This window comes from Cebus imitator, unplaced genomic scaffold (assembly GCF_001604975.1).
Source record: "Cebus imitator isolate Cc_AM_T3 unplaced genomic scaffold, Cebus_imitator-1.0 Scaffold26, whole genome shotgun sequence".
Taxonomy (NCBI): Eukaryota; Metazoa; Chordata; class Mammalia; order Primates; family Cebidae; genus Cebus; species Cebus imitator.
In genome coordinates, this window is record NW_016107341.1 from 478,653 (window position 1) to 505,831 (window position 27,179).

Sequence of the window (27,179 nt, forward strand, 5' to 3'; positions counted from 1 at the left end):
TTCAACCCCTCTCCTCCCAGGCTATTTCCTTTTTAAGAACTCTTCCTTATGTTGGCTCTAAATATATCTTGCTCTAGATCAGTGATTCTCAGTGAGGAGAGAGGATAATTTTGTAACTTGCCAATGTATGGAAACATACATTTAGATGTCAAAGCTTCGGCTGCTGGTGGCATCTCATGGGTAGAGGCCAGTGATGCTACCAAACATTTTACTGTGTACAGGACAGCCCTATATCTAGCCTAAAACAACAATAGTGCCGAGGTTGAGAAACTCTGCTCTAGAGTCAACACATTTGTCCACAGAAAGAGTGTACCTGTTTCCATTCAGCAGTCTATCAGATACTTGGAGAAAGCTAACTGTATGAAGGCTATTGCACTCACAAGTTCTGCAACTTTTTTTCCTATGCACCTATAAGAAAACTGGCAATTAATGTGTGACTTTTCCTCAAGACATTTGAATTTAAAGGAGGAATGAATTATTGAAAGAACTCGATGCTTAATACAAATTGACCAGTGGTGGTCCACTTGAGCACTGTGGATTGACTGGAGGAGGTATAATAGAGTGACGTCTTTATATGCTCTTCCCTCTACCCCATATAGCTAAAACCTGTGACATTTACTATAAGGGATTTAATTTTGGGAGTTAGTCTTCTCAGGGATACAGTGTGAACAATGCATGTCCTGTCATGACAAACTATAACCATCTCCTGAGTCAGAGTGTTCCTGGGATATGGATAGTGCTAGAAATTCTGGAAAAGGGTCTGACTATGCTAGGGATGGGAAAGAGATAGGAAAGTCCTTTCAAGGCTCTCTCCCACCGTTTCTATGAGCTTAACTTTCACATGCCATCTAAGCCAAATCTTCATTTGCTCCTGAAGTCACTTTAACACTCAGGGACAAAACAATAACTGGGTCAACTTATACTTGCTATGTTCTGATTAAAATTTTATCCATCTAGGCAAGAAAGACTGAAGAAACAATGTGTTCTCTAGAAAGAATGAGAGTCATTTCAAGGAACATTTTTGATTGAACAACTTAGCAGTTGACTACAGTCTATTTGAAAAGCACAAACCTCATCATTGTTTCAAAACAAGTACCATGTCGAGAATCGCCTAGCTAAAGGAAACCAACTTGATTCTCTTCTTGAATAAATACTATTTTCCCTGAAGTGGGTGGATTGCAGGCTTATGGAGAAGAGCAGGATACAGTTTTAATAATGCTTTGAAAGAAACTTATTCACCAGGGAGGGTGAATCGACTCCCACATATATTTGCTAATATAGAAGGATTTTGATGTTAGTGTTCATTGATTACTGAATTAAGCAATCAATACTGTTGTTTTATAAAAGGGACCACTGCAGACTGGCTTGTTGTACTTAATAAGAGTGTTGGGAAAATAATTATCCAGTTTCTTCATCAGTGGTGATACAGCTTAACCCAGCAAGTCATTAAGAATTCCCCTCCATGCAGTTTTCCTATCAGCAAACACTGCCTATTGTATGAACTACCACAGCAGGGGATAGCTCCTGTGCTGCCTTCCAGAAGAATTTCTCTCCTTTAGTGAGAAGAAAAGAAAAGAAGAGGAAGCTGGAGGGAAATCACCTCCTGAAGCAATTCAGCAGAGAAAGGAATCCAGGCCCTAATGGGAAGATTGCAATGTCTAAACTGATCCAGCCACAAAAGGGAAGATGCACAAATGCTGTCATTCTCTAAAGTTCTCTCTCAACAGGCAATTGTGTAACGGAAAAACCCTGGGCTCTGGTTTGGGACTAGATGTTATAATTAGACGGTAGGAATTTTAAAAATTATGTGACAGGTTCATACTCATTTATTCCTTCCACCCTCTTTTTTCCCCCTGTTCAGTTCAAGAAAAGACAATTTGCAGTACATATGAAGGAAGTCAAAAGTAGTTAAAAATGGATGGCAATGCTACAGGCTGCACACTGTCACCACGGTTACCACACACCAGGTATATGATCAGAATCGGTCACAGGAGCAGGATCATGTGAGTATGAGGTATCCAGAGAGATCCTCTCTCCAAAAATGTTTCCCTCATTAGTGTACAAGATGACCTTAAATTCACCATTAGGAATTTATGGCTTTGGATTACCATTGACTGTGTTTTTTAGAATTTTTATTAAAGGACATATATGTTTTAAGGGAATAATATACTTTAATTATTAGCTATGGAACAGCTGCCTAACACCTCTTATGATTCATGATGTCTAGCTGAACGCAAGACTCTGTATGGAAGGGTTCCTTGGAAGGGTGCCTGGGGGTTGGTATATAGACTAATTGCCCCAGCTCCTGGCTTGACTTGGTCCAGATGAGTCTGTGGCCTAATCAGAGTCTGAGTAGTCAGGAAACGCAGGAGCCATATAGGAGGGAATGGAGCCTTCTCTCCTGTCCCTTCTTACTCATGTCAAGGTTATTATCCCCTTTTACATGACATCTCCCACAATTTTCTGATTGACCTCCTCAGATCCAGCATCTCATTTACACTGTCACCCTGTTAGCCTTTCTGCAATGCAACCTTCATTCTTACTCATCCTCAAACCTTTCTAAAGGTCATTTCTTACTTTGTGAGCTACAGGAAAATATTCAGAATTATGGTCACTGTTATTTCAGAGCACATTGTACCCTTAGCCAGACTTTAAGTTTCTTGAGATCAGGTCTGTGTTCTATATGACTTTAGTGTTCTAACTCCTGTCATAGTGCAGTGCACACAGTAGGAGCTTAATACACACTGACTTGCTGATTCACCATGTGAAAAACTAGCAATGACTTCATGGGACTGCTTGGCCACCAGAGAAGGCCACAGAATTGGCTTCAGGCACTGGCTTTTCACTGACCTTTCCTATAATTATAGGGACATAAAGTTACCACTTATTGAATCTGTCAGTTTTTGGTGAGGCATTTCCCACCGATTTTCTTAATTTATCCTCTCACCAACTTTTTGAGGTAGATGTTATTTTCTTCATTTTACTGCTTAACCAGTAAACGGTAGAGTTGTAATTCAAACCCAGGTCTTTCTGATGCCAAAATCTGTACTCTTTCCATCCTAGCATTATAGTTTTGGATTTTTCATTTATACTGTGGAGATAAGAACCTTATTGGCATTTGTGACTTTATGGTGATATTGACCAGATAAATGAAATAATAAGGTAGGTCCTTCAATGAGTAAGAAGTGTCTTCTGCTCTTAAGAACTAACTAGTACAGGGTTTTTGTGGCCCATAGTTTTTCCTCTGAACTAGTCTGACTTCTTTCAAGCAGTACATAGGTAGTAAAAGAATACAATTAGGTTGTAAAAAGGCCTTTTGCAAGGCACAGATTCTCAATTACTTTGGATAAATGAGAGATTTACACATCTGCTATAGAGTACCATTTATTGCACTAGGAGAAACTAAGGTGAGAAAAAGCGCATATATATAAGCCCTTACTATTGGTAACATTGGGTATAATATAAATTTGTGAAATGACCGGCATTCATCTGGTGAAATTATGATTGAAGTATGACAGACTATATATATACATATATGAAATCTGTCACACTTTTTATATATATGTATATATATATGTTTTCTTTTCTCAAATAAAACAGCAATTTTCATCTCTCCTGATCCAAGTATAGAAAGAGTGGCAAAATTAACATAATGTCCTTTCATATGTGCAATATTTTCTCTCCATCTAGTGAAATCTAAGGATGTTTATATAAAACCAGTTATCCTAATTACTTATAATATGATGGTGTAATCTGAAGAAAGAAATAAATTTGGAATAGCTAATAGAAAACCACATAAAATTGTACCTAGAATTTTATTTTATATATGTATGTATGTATGTATGTATTTATTTATTTATTACTATTTATAATTTTTTTGAGATGAAATCTCGCTCAGTCACCCCAGGCTAGATGGCTGTGGCCCAGTCTTGGCTCACTGCAACCTCTGCCCCCCATGTTCAAGTGATCCTCCTGCCTCAGTCTCCCAAGTAGCTGGGACACAGGTGTGCACCACTATGCCTGGCTAATGTTTTGTATTTTTGGTAGAGACAGGGTTTCACCATGTTGGCCAAGCTGGTCTCAAACACTTTACCTCGGGTAATCTGTCTGCCTTGGCCTCCCAAAGTGCTGGGATTACAGGTGTGAGCCACTGTGCCCAGCCTATACCTAGAATTTTAAATGCCACAAATGTGAGTTACAGAAAGAAGGTTATTTCAATCCAAATATAGCCAATTTAAGTGGTTCGTGACATAAAAAGACAACATGAGTGCAGTATAGTTTCTTTCAATGCTTGGGGCTTTGATTGTAGTAATTTGGTGGCAGGCAAAGTGTATGACTCTTAGAATCATGGACTTTTATTACTGTGACATTAGTGCTCTCAGAAAAAATACTAAACATAAAGTAACATGTAAATATCAAAGGGGGTAGTTAAAAGAGCACAGAAGTACAAAAGATTTATCTGAGTTCTAGTTCTTGTGCTACCTACCAGTGGGAGTTTTCATGAAACCAATCTTTCTGGGGATTGGGAAAATGACAAAGTTGAGCTAGATGATTTCTCACTTATTTACTTCAATAAAATTTGGTAACCCTATAATTAAGGATTGGAAGAGTTTGTATATGACAGCCAATTATTAGCTTTATATCTAGTTTAAGTTATGTACTAAATGTTTCCTTTCTTTTAATGGTAGTAATCCTCTGGCTCCTCTGCACACATTTTTAGATTTATATCCTGAGAAATTATTTATATTTTGTCTCTAAGCAAAAAAAAATGCCTTAGTAAAAATAAGTGGGGAAAACATTATATCTCCTTGTGTTTGATTATATCCATGGATTCGAATTATTGTTTCATCATACCTTGACACTCTGTTATGTAACTGCAACACTTGTCCCATAGGCAGGGCCTACTTACCAGCTCCTTCATTCTGGGCTGAGCCCTGTGAGTTGCTTTGGCTAATGGGATGTTTGCAGGTGCGAAGCAAGCAGAAACTTGAAAGAGTTTTGTGAGCTGAGTTTGCATTCTCTTGCACCTCTGCCATCACTCAGAGAGGAACATTCATGGGCTAGGTGATTGATTCCAGGAGGCGGATAAGAGACAATCTGGAGCACAGCCACCCTCAGTGAAACCCAGGCTCCATTAGTTCACAGCATCAGATCTTTAGGCTCGTAAACTATAATCAATAATACTCTTATTTGAAATACTGAATTTTAGGGAAGTGTTTAATGTTGCAATAGATACCCATATGCTTCTAAACAATTTTAATTGGTAGAAAAATACTCTATGTTCAAACCTATATTATCAAATAACCAGAAAAATTAATAATTGCATTGTTGATATAATCCATTGATGAGGTTATTACGATATTCTCCTTTTGTTCCCCCAAAACAAAAAAGTAAAGAGACACAGCCTTTTAGCAATAGGATTAGCCAATCTTACCTGTATGGAAACACTGCTGTAAGAGCCACCAATGACCCCTGCAATGAGCAGTGGGATGTTTTCTTGAATGGCGTAGGATCCGTCAGGACACATATACTCTGCTTCATCCACTTTTGTTAAAGATGCCCTGACAAACTCCAGTGATTGCTCTAATGCATAGGTATCCCTTGAGCATGTATCCAAAATGTGAACACCCAGCTTCACTCCTGGTAGCAAGTAATCATCTTTGTTGATTTCGTCAATAGCAAACAACATAGCTTCCAGGCGTTGGATCCCTCGATCTTCATTGATTCGCCCACATTCTTCAGTTCCAGTGCCTTTTTCATTAATAGGAAATAGCCCCCCTAAAACAAGGTCACCTTCTATTTTAATCTCTCTCCTTAGAAAGTTATGGTCCCCTAAAGAGAGTAAAAATCCCTTTGAAAACAAAGCTAAGGTAAGAACTTGGAGTCTTGTCAACATCTTCATGAATCCTGCTTCTGTACCTCTGGGAGATATCAATGGTGAAGCCAATGTGTCATGCTAGTCCTCTCTCATTTCCAAACTGGATCTTTGGCCTGTCCTTCAAATAAAGGAGGAACAGACTAATAGAGCCTGTCACCACGTTCCTAAAGAGATAAAAATTATATGAACAAAAATGGTAAAGAAAGCAACAGTGATTACATCGATCATGCCCAATCAGACCTTTAATGGGATGGCTCAGAAAACCATTTACTACACACACAGTACACCACTGCACCAGGCACTCTCCCACAGGTATTCTCACCCCATCCTTACGCACTCCATGATGTAGGTCCTAGTGGTCCCATCTCACAGAAATGGGCACAGAGCATCAGAGAGGTGACCTGATGAAGTGTACTTATTACAGTTTGGGTTTGGACTCCAGTTTTCTTTTCTTTCCAAAGCCAAGTCCAGTCCTCTCTCTACTGAGTCATTTGCTTTGTTTTGGGTAGGGTAGCAACATGGATATGAGCTTATACTCCTTCTCTTTCACCTGCATTTGTAAACTAACCTTTTTTTTATGGACTCTTCTCCTTTCCATTTAAAACACAACAAAACACAATAAACTTTGTTGCCATTTCTGCATTTCTACCACCGTGTCTCTGTCCTTCCCTTGATAGATGAACTCTCCTGGCCCACTGAGGTTAAGATTCTGCCCCAACTGCTCTAACAAAGGAGTTGTGGAAAAAGCTGCTACTTGCCTACTAGTTTCCAAATTGAGTAAACTATAAACTCACTATAGTCCTCATTTTACTTGATCTTAATTGAAATCTTGACTATTCTCTACCTCTTACAACTTCCTAGGTTTCTGTTCTCATGCTTCATCTTGACAATGTCTCAAATTCCATTGTTTAGCACCTGCCTTCCCTCATCCTCCCACTACCCCTTCTTGGGTCAACTAATCTATTTTCATAGTGTCAGCTAAAACTTAAATGAGCTCCAGTCTTCTCGGGTCAACTGCCTGCTAAGCAGCTGTACCCACACTCTCTCAGACACCTCACGGTCTACCTGTGGATCTTCTCTGTTTCCAGGCTCTCAAGCCAGAAATCTGCACCCTAGAGTCCTCCCCACTTCACCCCCAGCTACCGTCTTTCAATTAGCCACTAAGCCCTGCAGAATCTAACCACTTAACATCTCCTAAAGCTACCACTTATTCCTTATTCCCACCTATGCTGAGCTCTTATAATTTGTAGCAGGACCGTAGCAATAAATTCGTAGAGAGCTGCTACCACCCTCCAGAGCACCGTGTTGAGCATTAGGAAAAAATACCCACTTTACGAGTACATGATTTCTCAACTTATTGTTGCATAACCTGTACAACTACAGATGTTAGGGCAAGTCTGATTGCTGGTGGCTGCCTCCCCTATCCAGAGTGAGGCAACTCCTCATTCGGTCCTCACGTCTTAGGGGGTACAATGAATGCTAGTGCTGGAGTGAACACAGTAGACTCCAGCTTAGGACAGTTCCATAAATTAAGCATCTTTTTACATCCTAGGCTAGAAGAGATGGATCTACTGGGAATCAGGCAAAGCCGTGCTGTGAGGATCATGTTTTTGACAGTAGTCTGGGATCTTTCTAGGGAGCTTTCCAAAACTTTGGAGTGGAGCACTCTAGTTGCCTGCACACATGAACGCATGTACCTGCTGTTGAATTCTTTAACACTCAGCTTTCTAGCAATAGAGCAAACACTTGGTCAGCACATTTACACTGCTTGCTTACTTCCATTCCCTTAGATCAGATGAGCTTATTATTTTCAGAGTCAAGTGAGGGATGTGACCACATCGGGCTCCTAGTGCATTTTTCTGACAGGTTGCAGCCACATGCCCTTGTGTGTACAGTTGAGCATGCCTGTCTGCTCTCCAACTTTCAAGAATGATTGTGTATTGGAAGGGTTTTATGAAGGAAGGGCTTTCATAGCTGTTCCAAGACCCCATCAAGATGCCTAAACGCCATACCACCCATGTGCTTTCAGATAAATTTGCAAATGTTAGCAAATTGAATGATGTCTCATTGAGCCAGACACTCTAATACACAATCTGAGTTACTATTCAGTGTAGCCTATCTTCTATCAACATATACCGGCTTTCCTTTGCCCACAGGTTTAAGAACTAACTCATTATAAATCTCTTCTCAGTGCTTTATGATCTTGTCCCTGGTTAGCTCTAAAGCTATTGAACTATGTGCGCTCAGTAGACATTCAGGAGGTTGATAACCCCTTGCTTTTGCTCGTGCTGTTCCCTTTTGCCAAGAATGTCCTTCTATACTGATTTCTCCAGCAAACACCTACTTATCATTTAAGATGCAACAGTTACTACCAGGAAAGACCAAGTATTCTGTCCTATTTCCCTTCCTCAATCAAATTGTTGATTTCTGGCTCTATATTCCTGTTACAGTTTGTTCAAGAAATATTTGCCATTGCTATTTTGCTTTATGTTTGTTTTCTTATGTGCTCATTGGGAATTAATGAAATGGCACACCATTTAGAATTTTCCGAGTGCCTAGGAAGAAAAGAACTCAACGAAACAAGCAAGACAGGAGCTAGTCCAGTATTTACTTCAATATTTTTGACATTTCTCCCTTTTCATATTAGCAGTGCCCTTTAAAACCTAGATTTCCACTTGCTTCCTGTTCTTTTCACATGCAGCAAATGATGGGCTATTTTCCTGAGCTACACAGCCAGCTGGGCTGTTTTGTTTGTTTGTTTAGGTATGAATCCCAGCACTGAGGCAGCAACCATTGGAATGCTCAGTATTAACTCAGAGCCTCCCTGGGCGATCTGCCACAGGGCACCAGAAAGTCTAATAATAATAATTTTTTTAAAAAGTTGATACTGTGGTAGATCTTTTTTTGTTTTATATCAATTTCTGGTCTCTTTGATCTTTATGTGGAATTCCCTTTGAAGCAAAACTGCCATGGAAGGCAAAAGACACTGTGATCATTATCACTAATGATAAAAATGCAGACATTTCTCTATAAAATAATTGTTTTATGTGCCTAGTAAAAGAAAATAGCTAATTAAAAGAAGGCTATCAACATGGGCTTACCATGTATCTTAGCAAAAGGTATAGACATCTTTTGATGTAAAGAAAGTTTGGCTACTCAAAGAGTAAAGATTACCTTATAGTCTATGGAAAGCTTAATTCTCTGCTGGGAAAGGGCTCTTAGACAAAAAAGACTTCAAATGAGAAACATTGCATTACACGGAAAGAATAGTCTCTCATTTCCAAACTGGATCTTTGTCCTGTCCTTCAAACAGGGAAGGAACAGATGAACAGGGCCTGCCACCAAATTCCTAAAGAGATGAGAATTACATGAACAAAAATGATAAAGAAAGCAACAGTGTCCATTAGTCTACCTATTTCACAGGTAAGGACTGTGTTTTATTTCTCTTTGTGTGTCTAGATTCTGGCATAGTAGAAGAATTCAATGAATGTTTCTTGAAGGAATATAGACATCCATGACATCTGTGTTTGCACATGGCTCTTTACTATTTATGGTATGAGGAACAGGAATTAAATAAGAGAAATGCATTATTTTTCCTTTATTACCTACATGGTCACATCTGATGCTTTTCCCTTACTGCACTCTTTGATCATATGGTTAACCAACTGGTAGAAATATAGTAATGACTTTGTATTATGCAAGAAAAAATGCTGCCTTTGTATTTGAATATTGCAACTGAGACTGGCATCTGGGAAACCAGAAGAGATGTGGACCTGAACTGACCTACATTTACTTCTTAAATTTTTGGTCAGGAGTATACTAAATAAGGAACATGCACATTATTCTATCTCAAAGCTTCAGAGATGCATTCACTTATGAAATATTTATTGAATACCTACTATGTATGTACTAGGCTAGGCTATGGGCTGGATATCCAGGATATATACCTTAGTTGTAAACAAACATCATCCCTGCTGTCAAATAACATTCCAAATGCTTACACATTTTTATATAGAGAGTGCTAGAAAAATATACATCTCTGTTTTTGCCAATGATTTCCATCATTAGTGAAAATCTTGAAAGTTTGTATACCATAGGTTTCCTTCAACATGATAATCGTTAAGTGCTGTACTCAAAAAATGATTTCTTCATACTACATGTGTTATATAAATTTAAAAATTAGATATGCAGACCATAAGTTGGCTGATGATAATGTCATGTAAACTATTTTTCCTTTTAGCTGTCTGACAGGGCATATTTAAGTAACATTTAATCTCATCTTAGAGAATTGCAAATCAAAAATCAATTAGAGTAATGTTTAAATACACTGTCTTTGTATTTTTATTTACTTTATAGCAGAATTTATAATGATTAATACTGTAGGACTATGCATAATTCAGAGACACTTAGCATTATTTAAAATGAAGCCTTAAGAAACTAAAAACAAAAAAAAAGATAACATTGAAAAACAGACAAACATACTTAATTCAATGCCACTGTTTACCTCTGTGTAACAGTTTATGGGATTGTGTGAAAGGGCACCAACCACCTCTTTTCAGGTACTTTTCAGTATAAATCAGCCAGCAGCACATTCCTCAGATAAGCAGGCTTCCTACTGCAGCCGCATTCATATGCAGCTGGAGAACTGCATCTCTACAGTCAAAGTTCTCCATTCAGGGATGATGAGTGATGTGTCAACTATAAACAAGCATGTGTAACCCTCTCCATAGGCAACCTGCTCACCAATGTTTTATTAATCGATGCATTAATAGAATGTCAGAGGTTTGCTGTGAATATAACCCCTGGAATATGTAAGCTCAAAGCATTTCTATACTCTGCATATGCTAATATGTATTTTTGTCCTCTCTTTTCTCAGGAACTTGGTGTCGGAAATGAAATGCACTTTCAGTCAATGTGAAAGTAGTTTATCCAGGGAAAAGAAAGGGTCTATCTGGGAGATACAATGCCTGAAATCATACACACTCTTTCCCAGAAATAAATCAAATTTCCCAAAAATAAATCAAATCCTGCACACTCAATCAATCTGGAGCAAAATTAGGGTTAGTCCCAGTATGTGCAATTTGATTATGATTCTATAATTTTTCAACTGTCGGTATTACAGACAACAAAGGGCATAGCTCTTGCTCTTAGACTGACATTTTCAGTGTGGTAAACAAACAGAGGCTGTAACTATCTTGGCATTTTTAATGGGCAATATGCTATTCCATGACTGTAATTCTTTTACTACTACTAGAGAAAAAGGGCATTTTCCCCAGAAGTCTTAGGAAGCTATTATGAGTAGCTCACCATTTCAAACTCAATCATTTTTAGTAGATCTACCATAAAATTTCTTCTTCCACGTTACTCCACTGTAACTTCATTTGCTAAATTCCTATATACTCTGTGCTATGTTTATCATGAGGATCATATTTTGTCTTGTGTTTTATTTGCAAAGTTTGAAAATTATTCTTTTTTTCCCATTAGATTGTAAACTACTATATATCAAGGACCATGCTCTAGACATTGTTACACTTTCCACAGTGCCTCAGACACAGTTGTCCAGTGTTGGTTAAATAATAAATTCCAAGTAGCATGTAAGTTTTAGAAAGATTGGTCAGGAGATTGAAAAAAAAATTCCAAAATTTGATTCAGAGAACGAAGATTGCTAAAAAAAATCCGTCATTTTCAAAATACTAGGTCAAAATTCAGCTTTGGCACTAGACAAATTTGGCCCAAATATCTGTGATCTGACTTTTTGATGTTAAATTGTTTGTTGATTTTTACAGAAAGAAAAGCATAAATTAAAAATGGAAAATTTGAGAGCATTCAGAGAAAAAAAGCAATAAAATACCTGTTGTTGATCTGAGAGGGATTAGGAGGAATGGAAAACAAAACATCAAATGACAGGTTAATATCTTTCAAAGCATGAAGGACACGGCAGAATAGAAAAGGCCAGCCTTGTGCACTAAGATTTAAAGTTAGGGAGAAGAGTTCTGCTTTCCTTCAAATTTATTGCGTTTAAGGCTGTTTGAAATCCCAATTTTATTAATAAAGCAGATAAAAACACCCAATAACCTGGATAACTACGTTGAAGAGAGGGACATTGCCAGTTGGCATGCTGAATCTGAGAAACGGATGGTGAGGTGGCCAAAAGGAGAAAGCCTCACTTCACTACTTGACCTTGGACCAAAAAAACTAAGTAAGGTAAATTTAAAAATAAAAATCACATCTCCTGTTTTCTTTATCTTCTGAATGTAGAGGAATGTGACTTTGTGAGGTAGGCAAACAGATTGTGCTAAACCTTCGTGATTGCTGGTAATTTACTTCCCATCAATAGTATTCACTTGGTTGGGTGACTCAATATAGAATATATTTAAGATCTATTTGCTTCGCTTCAAAGTAAATCTTTATTTTTCTAGGCATCAAAGTACATAGTATTTTCTTTCTTTCTTTCTTTTTTTTTTTTTTTCTTTTGTTTTTGATGGAGCCTTGCTCTTCTCACCCAGGCTAGAGTACAATGGCATGATCTTGGCTCACTGCAACCTCTGCCTCCCAGGTTCAAGCGATTCTCCTGCCTCAGCCTCCTGAGTAGCTGGGATTACAGGTGCCTGCTACCACACCTGGCTGATTTTTGTATTTTTAGTAGCAGCAGCATTTTGCCATGTTGACCAGGCTGGTCTTGAACTCCTGACCTTGTTATCCACCTGCCTCACCCTCCCAAAGTGCTGTGATTACAGGAGTGAGCTACTGCGTCCAGCCAGTGCACAGTTTTTTCATGGTGTGTGTGTGTGTGTGTGTGCGTGTGTTGCCATTTCAGCTGCTTTAGCATCCTCAAGTTCCTTCCCCTCATCACAAAGCCTCTGAATTGAAGCCTTCCCAAATTCCCTGTGATCCACCTTTGTCCTTTTCTTCTTCGAGGCCTGCCAAGTCTAATAGAAGTTTCAGGTTTGTCAGCATAAACAGAGTGTAGAAACTGGGTTCGTCAAAAGCTTTCCCTCTAGCTCTGGACAAAATGGTGAAGGGCAGAGATGGAGGAATACAATTTATAGGAGGATATTTTTATCGATTGGCAATATGACATATCAAGTGGCTATTAATAATTTCCTAGATGTATACAATCCCTTTTCTTGTATAATTTCAGAGTATTGTGCATAGTGAATTAACTTCTGTTTCCTGGTGAGAATTACGTCATCTATTTCTAAGTAGAGAGAGAGAGGGACTCAGAGAGAAAGAGTAAAGCAAATTGCTCAAGATAGTAGTCAGTAATAAATAAGGAATTAGGATTTAGGAAGGCTTTACCATTATTGCTCAAACAAGTCTACAAAACAGAAGACATGTCACACATGTCTTTGCCAGAATATCACCTCTATTGCTGGCATATTTCTGGTGACCATTCCTATGGTCACTAGGAGAAGCCAGCTATAGATATTGGACTGTTATCGGATTTACCTTTCTGCTGAAAATAACCAGAAAATTGAAGAAAAAATATGAAGCAAACTATGATATTTGAGATTAAAAAAGTACCTGAAGGAAACCTCATGGTTACCCCCATGGATTTCCCAGTATTCTGCACAGGGCACTTTCCTGCCATGGAGCAGTGGCAGTCTTTCTGACTTGAGGAGGCAGGGATTCTTGAATAGAATTCTAGGCTGCTAAAGTGGTTGCTGTGTGTGGGGTAGTGAACTGCGTGGATTTGGTGGGCAGATCTGAGTGGTCATCCACAGGGTGAGACTCGGTGAGGCCTTGCAGATATATCTAAGAGATTATTAGAGTTCCAAGCCAGCCAGAGGGCAGAGATCAAACTAGGCACCTTGTGCTTTTTATTTAAACCCTCGAAAGCCAGGCTGTGTTCTATTAGTAAACGCCGAACTCTAGAATTAGGGGCATGCCATAAGAGTAAGTATAAAATGGACCTGCCTTCATAAAGAAAGAAACTAAGCCTAACAAAAGTAAAATGATCCACCAGTATTCATTTATGTGCCTTTTAGGACAAAACTCAAACTCTTAAAGAAAGATGATGTAATTCAGACTGCCTACAAAAATATGTTCTATAATAACCAGCGTATAAGTGTAAATTGAGAAATATAAGAAAACAGAAAAACAGCACCCAGAGTAAAGAGAGAAAGCATTATTTGGAATAAAACCTGAAGTGGTTCACGTTTTGGAATCAACAGACAAGAACTTTGACTATTATAAATATGTTTGAAAATATAACAAAATGAATGAATTGATGGGGAATCTCAGCAGAGAAGGGAAACTATAAAAACTACTATATGGAGATTCTAGAACTCAAAGTACAATATTTAAAATAAAGACTTCATGGCAGGAGGCAACAGATTGGAGAGGCAAAATAATAAACTTGAAAGTGGACCAAAAGAAATCCAATCCAATTAGAGAAAAAAAAGAAAATAAATTGAACAAATCTTCAGTGTCCAATTGGACAATATTTAGCAGTCTCATATATGTAAAATTAATGTTTCAGAAGGAGAGCAGAAAGAATGAAAGAAAATACTTGAAGTAATGGCCAATAATTCCCCAAATTTGGTGCCAAACATAAGATTACAAAACCAAGGAACTCAGCAATTCTTAAGCAGGATAAATATAAATACAACCATATGTAGTTAAATCATAGCCAAATTGATAAAACTAAAAGTAAAGGAAAACCCTTGAAAACAGTTAGAATAAAGCAGCACATATGTATAGTGTAAAAAAATATTACTGATAGCTGACTTATTATCATAAAAAAATAACAGCCATAACTTAATGAAATGGCATCTTTGAAGTTCTGGGGAAAAATTGGTCAAGCATCACAGAATTCTCTTTCCAGTTAAACTATACTTCAAGAAGGTGAAATAAAGAATTGTTAAGGCAATTAGAACACATTTCATAATTAGTAGACTTACAGAATCAGAAATACTAGAGGAGGGCCAGGCATAGTGGCTCATGTCTGTAATCCTAGCACTTTGAGAGGTCAAGGTGGGTGGATCACCTGAGGTCAGGAGTTTGAGACCAGCCTGACCAATATGGTGAAACCACGTCTCTACTAAAAATACAAAAATTAGCTGGTCTTGGTGGTGGATGCCTGTAATCCCAGCTGCGTGGGAGGCTGACACAGGAGAATCGCCTGAACCTAGGAGGCGGAGGTTGCAGTGAGCTGAGCTTGCGCCTGCCATTGCATTCCAGTCCTAGCAACAAGAGCAAAACTCTGTTTCAAAAAAAAAAGAAGGAAAGAAAGAAAAAGAAAAGAAAAGAAAAGAAATGCTAGAGGAATTACTTCAAAGGAAGAAGCAACAACACCAGAAGGAAAATCAAACCTAGAAGAAGGAATGAACAGTTCCAAAATGGTCAATATGTGGGCTAATACAGAAGAAAAGCAGTAAGACTAGGCATTAGGTATTATTAGCTTAATTTCATAAAAGCTATATTTGTCACAAATTTTTAAAAAAGGGAAGAAAACTTCCACTACCATTTTGTCTATTTTATGGTTTGATTTTACTTCTCTCTGTGTATATATGTTTGCCTTCATTCTATATCCTGTTTGCTGGAAATCTCCTTGGGCCTTCTGGAGCCTTCTACTAAAAAAGCCATCCCCATAATTCAACGGGCCATGGTTCTGAAGGTAGCATTTGAGAGAATATCTTTCTTTAATTTTATTGCTGCAAATAGATTTAGTCAAGGCTTAAACTCAGGTGGCACACACTGGTACAGCCATACCAGTTGTTAAAATATTTAAATATTTCCATTCAGCTGGTGAATAGTCAATCCTACCAATCCCTTGGGTCTTCCTTCACCTTCCTGGCTATTCTGGTCTCTCTCTGGCATATCTCCACCTATCCTTTCCCATCCATCGGCACCCAAATTTCCTCAAGACACAACAATTAAAGTATCAGATCTGGTACAGCAGGGTCTTTAGGTTCTATTTCCAAGGTTATGATTACTGCCCATTTCGATAACTTGATACTAGTTGTTAAGCCTTTTGAATATCATCCCTGAATTGACTTCCTGAATAAGATGTTCAACATTTGGGAAAAGTTTCACATTTAAGCAAAATCCCAATCAGCTAAAACAGACCTGAATTTTCTCCTTTCGGTTTGACAGATTAGCATCTATTTCTTTTTCTTTTTCCTGGAAACTACACTACTGTTTTCCTTTGGGAACCAACACATATGTTTCTAAAGTGAGGTGAATTAATTCTTTGCTTGATGAGTGGTTTGTGACACACCTGATTAACCAGAGTCAAGTATCCCTGGATACCGCAGTTGGTTAAGGAATGAGCTTGTCACCAAATTGTTGCTGCCAAACAGGATGGTTTAAGAACATTTTTCAGTACCACCAGGAGAAAAGCATCCTCTCTCTGGTAGAGTGGCTTAAAAGAATGCATGTAAGCTCTTGTAAGTATGGGAGCTGCTGGTGGCTATCTTACTACCATGAGACAAAAGCCTGCCTCAGAATAAACACAGAGAATTGCAGGTTCAAAATATGGGGACATAGTGAGACCCATGCTGCTTAATCCAGCTAAGATTTCCCAGTTACATGAGACAATAAATTCCCTTTTTGTTTTGCTGAAGTCAGTTTGAAATTGGTTTTATGCAACTTGCTGCTAAAAGATTCCTAAATAGCCTCTCTCTGTCTTTCCCATACCCTTTACATTAAAGATAATAAAATTCACTGAGCACCTACTATGTGCTAAAACTATGGTTAATGTTCTATATAGATTATTTTATTTAATCCCATAACTTTTATCCCATTTATAGCCTTACACAGATACCTGATGCTGTCTTGAATCTCCTATGGCCACAGGCTTCATGATGGCTCCTTTCATGCTACTGTATTCATGAAGGTCTTTCCAGAAATGCAATGACTCCAGAATAATCTTTACCTTTATGCTATTATCAGAAGTACCATCTTCTCAATTCTCTTACTTACCACAATCAGGTGATCTGATTTATTAAACCATCAGTCTGGCACATTAATGTGAGTTAATTTGTTACCCATTTAGGGATGATCGAATTTTTGAATGGCTCCCAAACACAGGGTTAAAACAATAAAGAGAGAAACATTTTTAATCATGGAATTTTAGATACCTTTGTGTACAGATAGTAAAGTATTAGTGCCTAATTGATGTTCTTCAAGTTATAGCATGTATGAACCCAATACTCAAATAGAAGTCAACTTGTATATGTCAGACACTATGAGATTTCAGGCTTAGAAAAATCCTGATCTCATCAGATTCACAATTAAATGCCACTGATAAGTTAAATCTCACATAATGGAACTCTCCTATCATTTAAGTGACCTTAGAACATATTTTTTCCATTCTGCTTAGCTGGAAAATTTTGTGGACAATCATTGGTATGCTGTAGTTGGCTGGTATGATCTCTCAAGAGCCAATTACACGTAACTCTTCCCAAGTCTGTGTTCAGTGTCACCATGCTGGCAGCTTAAAATTGGCCATGGTGAGAGCATTTACATTACAGAAATCAGCAAACACTAAAAATCAGTCCCTCTATAAGCTCCCAATATTTGATTGTTAAATATTTAACAGCACACCACTGGTGGTAAATTTACCAATGCCCTTATAAAATCCATTCCTAGAAAATCAAATAGAAATAGCCTGGGAAAGCAAAATGGTATAGTGCCTTAGATCAGAGTTTTTCTAACTGCAGATCAAATTTTCACAACCTTTTCAAGTGTCATGATCCATATTAGCAAATTGCAATGAGCATTTTAAAAGTAAATAGAAGAGTTTAAAATATAAAAATATCAAAATATGAATAGAAGGCATTTATATAGAAAGGGTGAATATTATTTTCTAAAACATTTTTCGTGGGTATGTATGCATATATGAATATTTGTTCTGGGTTACAATGTAAAATAATTTCTTACTGGGACATGGTAAAAAAAATTTTTGAAAGGCACTGTGTTAGGGTATGGGCTCTGTAGTAAAATGCTTGAACTTACTTCTTGATGTCAGCACATGGCCACCTTTGTGTCTCATTTTACATATGTGTAAAATGAGGACAAGAATAATACCAATCTCATGTTTTTTTTAGGATTAAATGAAACAAAATATAACATTAGCTCAGTAACTGTTAGCTATTATTAAAATTATTATAGTGAGAATAATTCATTGATGGCTCTAATGAAATTGGGGGTATTCTGGACTCTCCACATAATCCCCATCAGCTAGCATTCTACCTTTCTTCTCATTGAGGTGTAGGTGATGTGTGATCTCATGGAACTGCTGGCTGGACGAATGATGCAAGGAGGGAACCAGAGTTCCAAGGTGTCCAGCAAATTCTGGATTGTTCAGTGTTTATTGGTGCTGAATACCATAATATGCCAGAAGACAATGGAAAGTGATCATCCCCTTCTCTGCGACAGGACACATGTGCTCACACCCAGTTGATACATTCTGTTTCTCCAGAAAATGGTAGCATCCTTGCTCCCTTGATCCTCTCCTGTTGTACTGAGTTTTATAAGAAGTGGACTGGGCACCTCTCATCCTGAGTCAATCTGGACTAGGACATTCACTGACCTCTAATGTCAAAAGAAGAATAGTTCCTAAAATTCTTATGGCCAAGTTGTTTCTGACTAAATTTTCACTATCCCATTACATTAGATGCCTTAGTTATAGAGGGTTTGGGTCCTCTATAACAATTATTAGTCTTTAAATTCCATGGCAACTACTGTGCCTGTGACAGCAAGTCTGGGCTGCCTTCTGCCCTCTTGTCCATGTCATTCATGAGTTTCAGGGAATATTGACCCCTACTGTACATTCCAATGTAAGAAGCTCCCAACACATAGCTGTAACTTGAGACAGATTTTAAACTAACAAGACTCATATATCTCTTGTATAGCTTTCAACTTTTAAACTGGTTCTGATTTTACCTGTGCTTTAAAAAGACTAAGAATAACATAAAGTCATCATATAATACAGCTTCTAGCTTTGCTTTTCTTTCTTTGTGTTATACCCAAATTATGGGCATAAAATTATGGCATGCATATGTTACACAAGGGCACATTTTCCCAAGTAACAAAGCCAGGGCTAGGCATAAATGAGTGCAGATTGCATGAATCCATTTATTATAAAAGCCTAAGCCAAACCAAAGTTATCTCTGGTATTGGAAGGTCAGACAAATTTCACCCTTGTGAATGTGAGAGGTTACTGACTTCTAGGAAGCATGAGAGGGCTTCTTGAGTGCTGGTAAATTTGTGTTTCTTGATCCAGATTTTTGTTTCATGAGCTGTGTTCAGTTTGTGAAAAGTCATTAAGCTGCACAATTATGATATGCATTTTTTGTATGTATATTACACTTCTGTGAAAATTATAATTTTAAAAAACGGGGCTGAAGTGAAAAAGAATGGCCAGTGTGGTGGTGTATTTTTTTTAAATGACAGTATATAACAAATTGGTCACAGGAGTATTGACATGAATTTGCAACTGTGGGCTTACTAACAACACTAACCCTGATGAGAGAATCCTCTAATGCCTGGTGAGAAGCCTTAGTGGAAGATGAGATGCTGTACTTTATTACAAGTGAGTGATAGGCATGCAGAGGCCTCCTTCTCATTATAATAGCAAGCCAACCACGTTGTTATCCTTTCTGTACACAAGCAGAAAGCATGAGTCTGGGTGTAAATGACAAATACCACCAGTGACACACAGCCTGACATTTGGAACTTGCAATTTTGCAGTTTAGGCTGCATGGGAAGAGAAGGGTGAAGAGCAAGTTCCAATCAGAAGATTCTAAATCAGGCAATTGTTATTTTCACAGTTTGAGTTCTGAAAAATGAGTGAAATTATCCTGTGGTTTTATTATGTTTCAATGTTCAAAAAAATTCTGTTTAACGATTTAAACAAAGCTGCTGGTTTGTCTGTTATGTGCCAGGCCCTGTGATAGGTTCTGAAGATACAAGGAGTAGTAGGACAGCATCTCCGCAAAACATGGTAAACGAGGTTTCTTGGGACTCTGATAACAATTAACAGCTAAACGAAACATAACTCAAATTTATTTTAGCAGCACAGTCCAGTGTGACTCATCTGAAGAGGGCCAAAGACTCCTCCTCCATTGGCATCATTGGCTGCTTCTACCCTGCAGGTTGGGATAGATTACCATTTCCAATTGGCTGGACAAACTGCATGGCAGAGCTTAAGAGCTTCAGATTACTACTGCTCTTTCCGGATGCAGTTAACCTTTGAGTTTGGCTATCTAGCCCACAGTGATACCTGAGGCCACTTCAGAAACCTGGGAATCTGATGACAGCAGAGATCTACTCACTGGTCTAAAATCAAAATATCAATAGGTAGCAGTCATGAGAATATATTTCATATATCTGCTTCTATTTCTAGTTACAGTGGACTCTCATATTTAAAATGTTCACAAATATTTATTGAAAGTTGGTTTAAATTATCCTCCCTATCCCGACCTTTGAGGTATACCTTCTTTTCTCTGTACTCAATCTTCCCCCAAGTTCTAGTTGCTGTTTTGTTCACAGTAGTTCCAAATTTAGCTTTCTTTTCCCTGTTGCTATTATTAGATAACATCAATCTTTTATTGATCTTTGCTTCTGATTGCTGCAACCTTCTTCCCTTCAGATTTCACATGCCTTTATTTTTCTCTGCTTTAGTCTATTCAAGATATTGCTCTAAACTTGAATTCTGCACCTGTGGTCACTTGAACAGACACAAATATCTCTTGCCACTCTAAATTTCATCTTAGCAGGACCAGTTTCAATGATTTTATCCATTCGCTTCTCTTTTATCATTTTCTTTAGCACCTAGGAAACACTAAGATAATTCCTCATGCTTTTTCTATTCATTTCTAACACAGCATATGTTTCCAAGTCTGGACAAGCTAATTCAGTTAGTTAGCCCATAGAACTAGTAAAGCCTACATCATTTGATTTGTCCAAGTGGCATTGTTCTATAGAAAACTGGTGTGGCATGTTTGGTCGTAGTCTGTATTACACCAGCATGCCGTTGGTCATAAAGTAAACTGTAGTACAAGTTACCTGGCAAGCTTTCTGCAAATTAATTATCATATCTAAACTTGTGAGCTGCAGCAGTTCTGTGTAGATTCGCATGATTTTTCTTTTTGAGGGATAACGCATTGTCAGGCATATATTAGGTGTGCAATAAATATTTGTTGACTAAACAAATACATAGTTTCTCCTTTTGTTTATCACTTTATAATAAATCTCAGCTTTCTTTTTCACTAGTTCTTCATTGTTGAATGGGAAAAGTAACTAATATTTTTTTGAACTTGCACGCAAGTTGCTTTACATATGCTCAATTACTCTTTCCAAAATTTCTGTTATAAATAGATGAGTAAAACTAGCTTAGGGGCAAACTTAAGTGCTACTTGCTCAGGACTCTTCATTCGCTGAGTAGTGGAATAGATTTATTTGATTCCCAGTTCTTGACTGGAGATAACTCCTTTGATAACTCCCTTCTGTTAAGAATTGTGTCCTAACATCTCAGAGGACTCTGGAAAGCAGTAAAGAAGATGTGATGACCTAGGTACCTCCAGTGGCTGTTTGTTTTTCTGGTGCTTCTCTTTCCTTGAATATATTTGTGTTGGCTTAATTTAAATTCGTACATTATTATTGCCTTAAAAATATTTTTTTTTCTGAAGTCTATACATGCTCTAGTTTAGTTTCAGGAGAACTTTTCTTCTAGGTCATGACATTTGGAAATGATCCTGCCTAGACAGGGGACCTTTGAACATAAATTTGTTTCCACATCTGGCATCCATTAGCCGTCTCATCAAGGCCACGTTTGGTGCTGATTCTATCCACTGTCCAGATGTTTCTTTTACTTGTGGCTTAGTGCAAGACATTTACACTTTGCTGTTTAGCATACGTATGGGGTAATAACCTTGGGGAATTTCAAAATCTCTGAACTGCGATTCCTGAAAAATGTAGCCAAAATTATCTCAGTAGCATAGATGCTGAACTACCCAAGCATCCTTCTCAGCCTGCCAGTAACCCATTTCACCATGGGAGGGCTGCCACTTTATAGGACCTGTGGTGGGGCACACAAGATGTCACCCAAAGGACGGTGTTTCACATGACACCCAGAGGAAAGCTGAAGATCAGGAGAAAAGCGGATTTTGTTTAAAAGCTATTTTTATTAGCTAGAAGAACTATGGCAGTAGTAAGAATGAGAAAATAAGCCCTGCTTGTTCGCATGTGAAACATCACCTTATATTTTAGCTTAAATTGTACTAAAAGGAGCCCAAACTTTTTAAAAAAATACTACTGATGTTGCCTCAACTTTGCATAAAATATCTTACTAGGATGTTAGCATTTAGGCGTGTTTTGATTGATTGTTGGATATTGATTTAAACAAATTCTTCTTCAACACTTACCCTGGACCACTGTCCTGGAATTTACTATTATTATCTGCAGAGGCTTAACATATGAACGTCAACAACAATGACACTACCTTCGACATGGGTGAGCCAAGAGGAGAGACAGTACTTTTCTGGGGCTTTGAGTTAATTTCATGATCATCAGTGAACAACAGGACAGTAGCCCTATTCTATGGAAAATTCCATAGTATACTTTTTAGTGTACTAGCTCCACTACTTCTTTCTCTAGCCACTCTTCTCTGCCTTATAACTAAATTTTTCTTTTCATCATTTTTAAAATATGACTATTTATAGATTATACAATGTTTTAGTAAGAAAGCCTCCAGTATCAACCAGGCTGACCCTTGATCTTCTTAATTTTCATATGAAGTATTGGAATCCCTGGGGAAAGGAATTATTTAGTATTTCTATTTTAGGGTCTTGCTTAAAATTTACTTAAAAGCTGTTGCCCTGGATGAAATCTAGTCTGCATGTGGTGCCTATTTGGGAACATCTGTGGATGTAACATATTGTGCTTGGTTCTTCCAATATGTATTTTTCTTCTAGTCAGAGACTTGCTACTTGCTTCCAAATGACTTTGAATTCTGCAGACGTTTTCCTTTCATTAGACAATATTCTTACTTCCTGAGGGCGGTGGTTAGTTAAATAAAGAGTGAAGGGTACTGGTGTGGATGAGCCAAAACAAAAAAAAAGATATATTCTATTGTTTAATAACAGGGATTGATGGCAGTCAGCTGTAGGAAACATTAAGCTGCATGCTGCTGCTCTGAGAACAATGTTGAAAAAGTGAAAGGTTAAAACAAAAGCAAAAAGCAAAATAATAGGTATATCCACAGTCCATCTCCTGCCAGGTGAAGGGGGAAAAATGTATCCCTGTGAAAGGCAACAACTTAAGTCTATTGAGCTTTTGAAAAAAGAAGTTAACTACAGGGAGACAGGAAAAACAACAGTGGAGAGAACTGAACTACAGAATACTAACTGTTCCCTGCACAAACGTTAGCTCCAGGCTGTGCGGTTTAGTGGGGTGTGAAATCACAATTAACAGAGCAAGGGTTCTGTAAGTGAGCCGAAGCTGCTTCAAATTACATCCTGCTATTAGCCGCTTTTAGAACAAGCACACTGAACAACTCCATGTTTACTGGACTGTAATATGTTCTTGAAGAAATCATTAATAAGAACAGCTGATTATAGTTACATTTACTCTGTTGGTATTTCAGATCTTCAATGTTTTGGATGTTTACCAGTGTAAGGATGCAGAAGCAGGAAATGCGTTCAGTCAAATTGGCAGCCAGAGCTGATGGTGCCAAGGTATCCCAATTGAGTCTTTATTCATCTGTTTGTGTACTTTTGGTGAAGATTATACCTGGACTCTCTTGAATGTATTTTAGGCTAAAGCTCTTTGGTACTTGACTATATAGACAAATGAGCAGAAGCTCAGAGGAAATATCAAGTTTATAAGGGAAACAAAGGCTTTGATTTATGTAGAAGATTAAAGATATTAAATATCACCATTGCCCATGTAATAGCCTTTTTATAAAATAAAATGAGCTTATAGAAAATGTGGCTTAAAATGTAAAAAATAAATGTCATAAATTTTCTCCTGAAATAATGGCTTTGAAGTCCCTTTTACCCTGAAGATATTAGAATCTGTTATCATTTCTGTTTGGATACATGTTAGTGAGGGTTTAGAAACCATAATGAAGAGCACATTTTATGGATAAAACATTGCTTTGTTGAGTATACTGAAACATAGTAAAGCTGATGTGTCAGCTAAGTTTACACTGCATGGCTCAAGACTTCTCTGCTTCAGTTTTTCTCAGGCTAATTAAATGTATAATGGGATCATGGACACTTACATGTGGAAGTGAACTTATAAAATGTCTCTTCCAACTCCTCTGAGTGCTTAGAGCAGTGAATGGCCTTGTCCACATCTTTAAGTCCCTTGATAACCAAGTAGAGCCAGGACTAGAGCTAAGTTTATGATTCCCAAATCCTCTTTGAACATGTTGTCCATACCAAAAGGTGTCAATCATCTTTGATCCACATGATCTGCAAAATCAGAGTTGACTTTCAAATATGAAGCCAGTATAAGGCCCTTGGCTTCTTCCATTTTTTATCAGGCCAAAATGAGGTGATATTTGCCAATCCTATTATTCAAAGAGGCTTATTCCAAATGGGCTCCTGTACTCAAGAATCACTAAAAATACCACTGCATCTCTATCCAATATTTTTTTCTGAGCAAAGTGATATATAATGCCAGTGAAATCAGCTTTCTTGAATTTTGGCATTAGCAATGCATCAGGCTAGGAGTTTATGCTATTTTAAAAGGTGAGACAGAGGTGATGAAGGCCATGGCTGGATTCCAATGAGCTACATGGCCTTTGAATGTCTCTGAGCTTTAGTTTTTCAATTTGTAGAATAAAGGGGTTGAGCTGAATGATCTCGAAGGTATCCTCTAACGTGTGTGTGTGTGTGTGTGTGTGTGTGTGTGTGTATGTGTGTGTGTGTGTATTTCATTCAAAGTTCAGTATTGACAAATATTTCTGGAATTCTAGTAGTCTATCCACTTAAGTTCAAATATTCTGGAATATTTGTGTGTATATACATATATATATATATATATACATATATATATATATATATATATATATTTCATTCTAAGTTCAGTATTGACAAACATTTCTGGAATTCTAGCAGTCTATCCACTTAAGTTCAAATATTCTGGAATATTTGTATATATATATATTTCATACTAAGTTCAGTAATGACAAATAATCCTAGCAGTCTATCCACTCTTGATTCCTCTCAAATCCAGCATAGAATTCCATTGAAGTGATTTTAAATAAATAAATAAATATATATATATATATATATATATATATTTAACACATGACTGACCCTCTATTAGTCATATATTAAGTTTATTAAGGGATATAATTGGCCTGTCCTGCCATTCTTTCTGACTTTTCCACTACCCATCCCCCCTGCCTCCAATTAAGAATAGAACATCAACAAAGTACTTGCAAAATAAAGATTAGAGAGCCAGGTGAGGAAAACATTAGAAAAATCTACTTAGGAACTTATAACTATTAAAACATGTTTAATGCTTGATGCCTGCTGGAAAGACTTTTGTATCTTTGGTAAAGTTAGAAAAAAAGGAAGGGAGGAAAAAAGGAGAAACAAAGTACTTATGAAGAGCCTATTTTGTTCTAAGCATGGGACTAGACATATCTGTTTAATTTTAGTTCTGTTCTCTTCACCATTAACTCATTAAAACAAATGTTAATCAGTACACTTACATGCCAGACACTGAAGGTACAGAGGTGAATGAGACAGATGTAGTCTTTGTCCTCAGTGAGCTCATTTAATTAGCCAGATACTTTATCTTCAACTTTAGACGAAAGAAATCCCCATGTTATTGTAAAGCTTTAGATTTCTTTTAGAAACTCTGGAGATGTGGCCCTTCTTTTAAAAATTTCTCCTAGCCATGAATGACAGAAAAAGTAGGCATGTATACATTTTACTATAACAATAATATAGCATAATCCAAAAGCCCAATTTCTTAGTTTCCTAAGCTCTTGATGAGCAGCTCTGCAGGAAGGCATTCACATTATGCTGTAATTGGAGGCTTAGTGAGACTGTGTGACTTCTCCAAGGTCATATAGTGAGGTGGCCTTGAGCCCCGAATCCAAGCTATCTGTAGGTGATCAGGGAAAATTTCTAGTTATATTGTTTTCATCTTCCCAATTGTTTAAGTAAGATTTATTTGGTGACCATGCTTCTAGGATTGGCGAGTGGTGTTCTAAACCTGAGCCTTCCTTTTCCAAGGTGGGCCATGCTAAGATAAGAGAGGCTGCTATCTCTATCATTTGGCCAACGTTGCATTCTACTCAGCAGTATGGTTGTGAATAATTAGAAGAAGCATACCTCTCACTGCCCTCGGGGTTTCTGGCACATGTGCCAAGTCAGATAGGCTTTATCTCAGTCAAGCATTGCCTGCCCCTCTGCTGTGGCCAAATGCCCAGACATTTTGCTGCTGTTTCACAAAGCCAAAAGCCAACTGGAGAAGAAAATGACCCACATGCCAGCTCTGGGAGTTATGAGATGGAAGGGGAATTTTCATAACGTGAAATATATAAATGTGAAAGCCCAACTTTCTAGCCACTTATCACATTGGGTCATGAAATGCCAAGTCACATAAGGTACCTAGATTTGACCACAGCAAAGGGAACCAGCATGGGCAGTTGGCTAGGAGTTGAAGGGCCTGGGCATGAGTAAATAAAAGAAAGCCCGTATCTGCTTATGATGGTGCCTTTCTGCGTACTTACAGGAGTGTGTTTCATGTATCTTTTGTAAGGCAGACATATATTCTGTATGGTTGAGAATCTATCTCAGTACTGGTTTTAGTCACCATGCTGGACTTCCTGTAAGTTTCTTAACAGTATTTTTGTATATTCAGCTCCTTATTCACCTGTTCATGCACCAGAATGCTGACACATGCCTGGCATATAGTAGGAGTTTATTCTTACCTCTGAGATGGTGGTGCTCACCCACACTAGCCTCAAAGCGTAGATATGGCAGCAAAAGATTGTAAGTTTCCCTAACACCCTAGGGAAGACCTATGGCATGTGGCCTGTTGGGCAATCTTTGCTACTCTTGCCTTGAAACCTTATGCCCCTGTAGGCAGTATTTCCTCCTGGTGGGACCTAGTCTTGAAAAGTCCATGATTTTCATCATAGAGTTTGTAATACAGCCCTCTGCAGTTATTTTAAGGGGTCCAGAATATTTGGAAAAGATAATATTAGGACATCAGGCTGCTACTGCTCTTGCCTAGTAGCAGCCTGATGTCTTATTACTATCTTTCCCAAAATTCTGGGCCCCTTAAAATAATTGCAGAGGGCTGTATCCCAAAAACTCATGAGGGC

The 27,179-nt window shown here is 37.8% G+C and overlaps 1 protein-coding gene across 2 annotated transcripts in view; it reads right to left on the reverse strand.

Moving 5' to 3' along the window:
- The window catches only part of GRM3 (glutamate metabotropic receptor 3), a 219,379-nt gene that overhangs the window by 89,855 nt on the left and 102,345 nt on the right, over nucleotides 1-27,179 (reverse strand). For both annotated transcript variants that reach the window (XM_037736532.1, XM_017523084.2), the window contains exon 2: nucleotides 5,435-6,042. In XM_037736532.1, coding sequence (XP_037592460.1) covers nucleotides 5,435-5,902 — 468 coding nt within the window. In that variant the 5' untranslated portion in view covers nucleotides 5,903-6,042. The remainder of the gene's footprint in view (nucleotides 1-5,434; nucleotides 6,043-27,179) is intronic.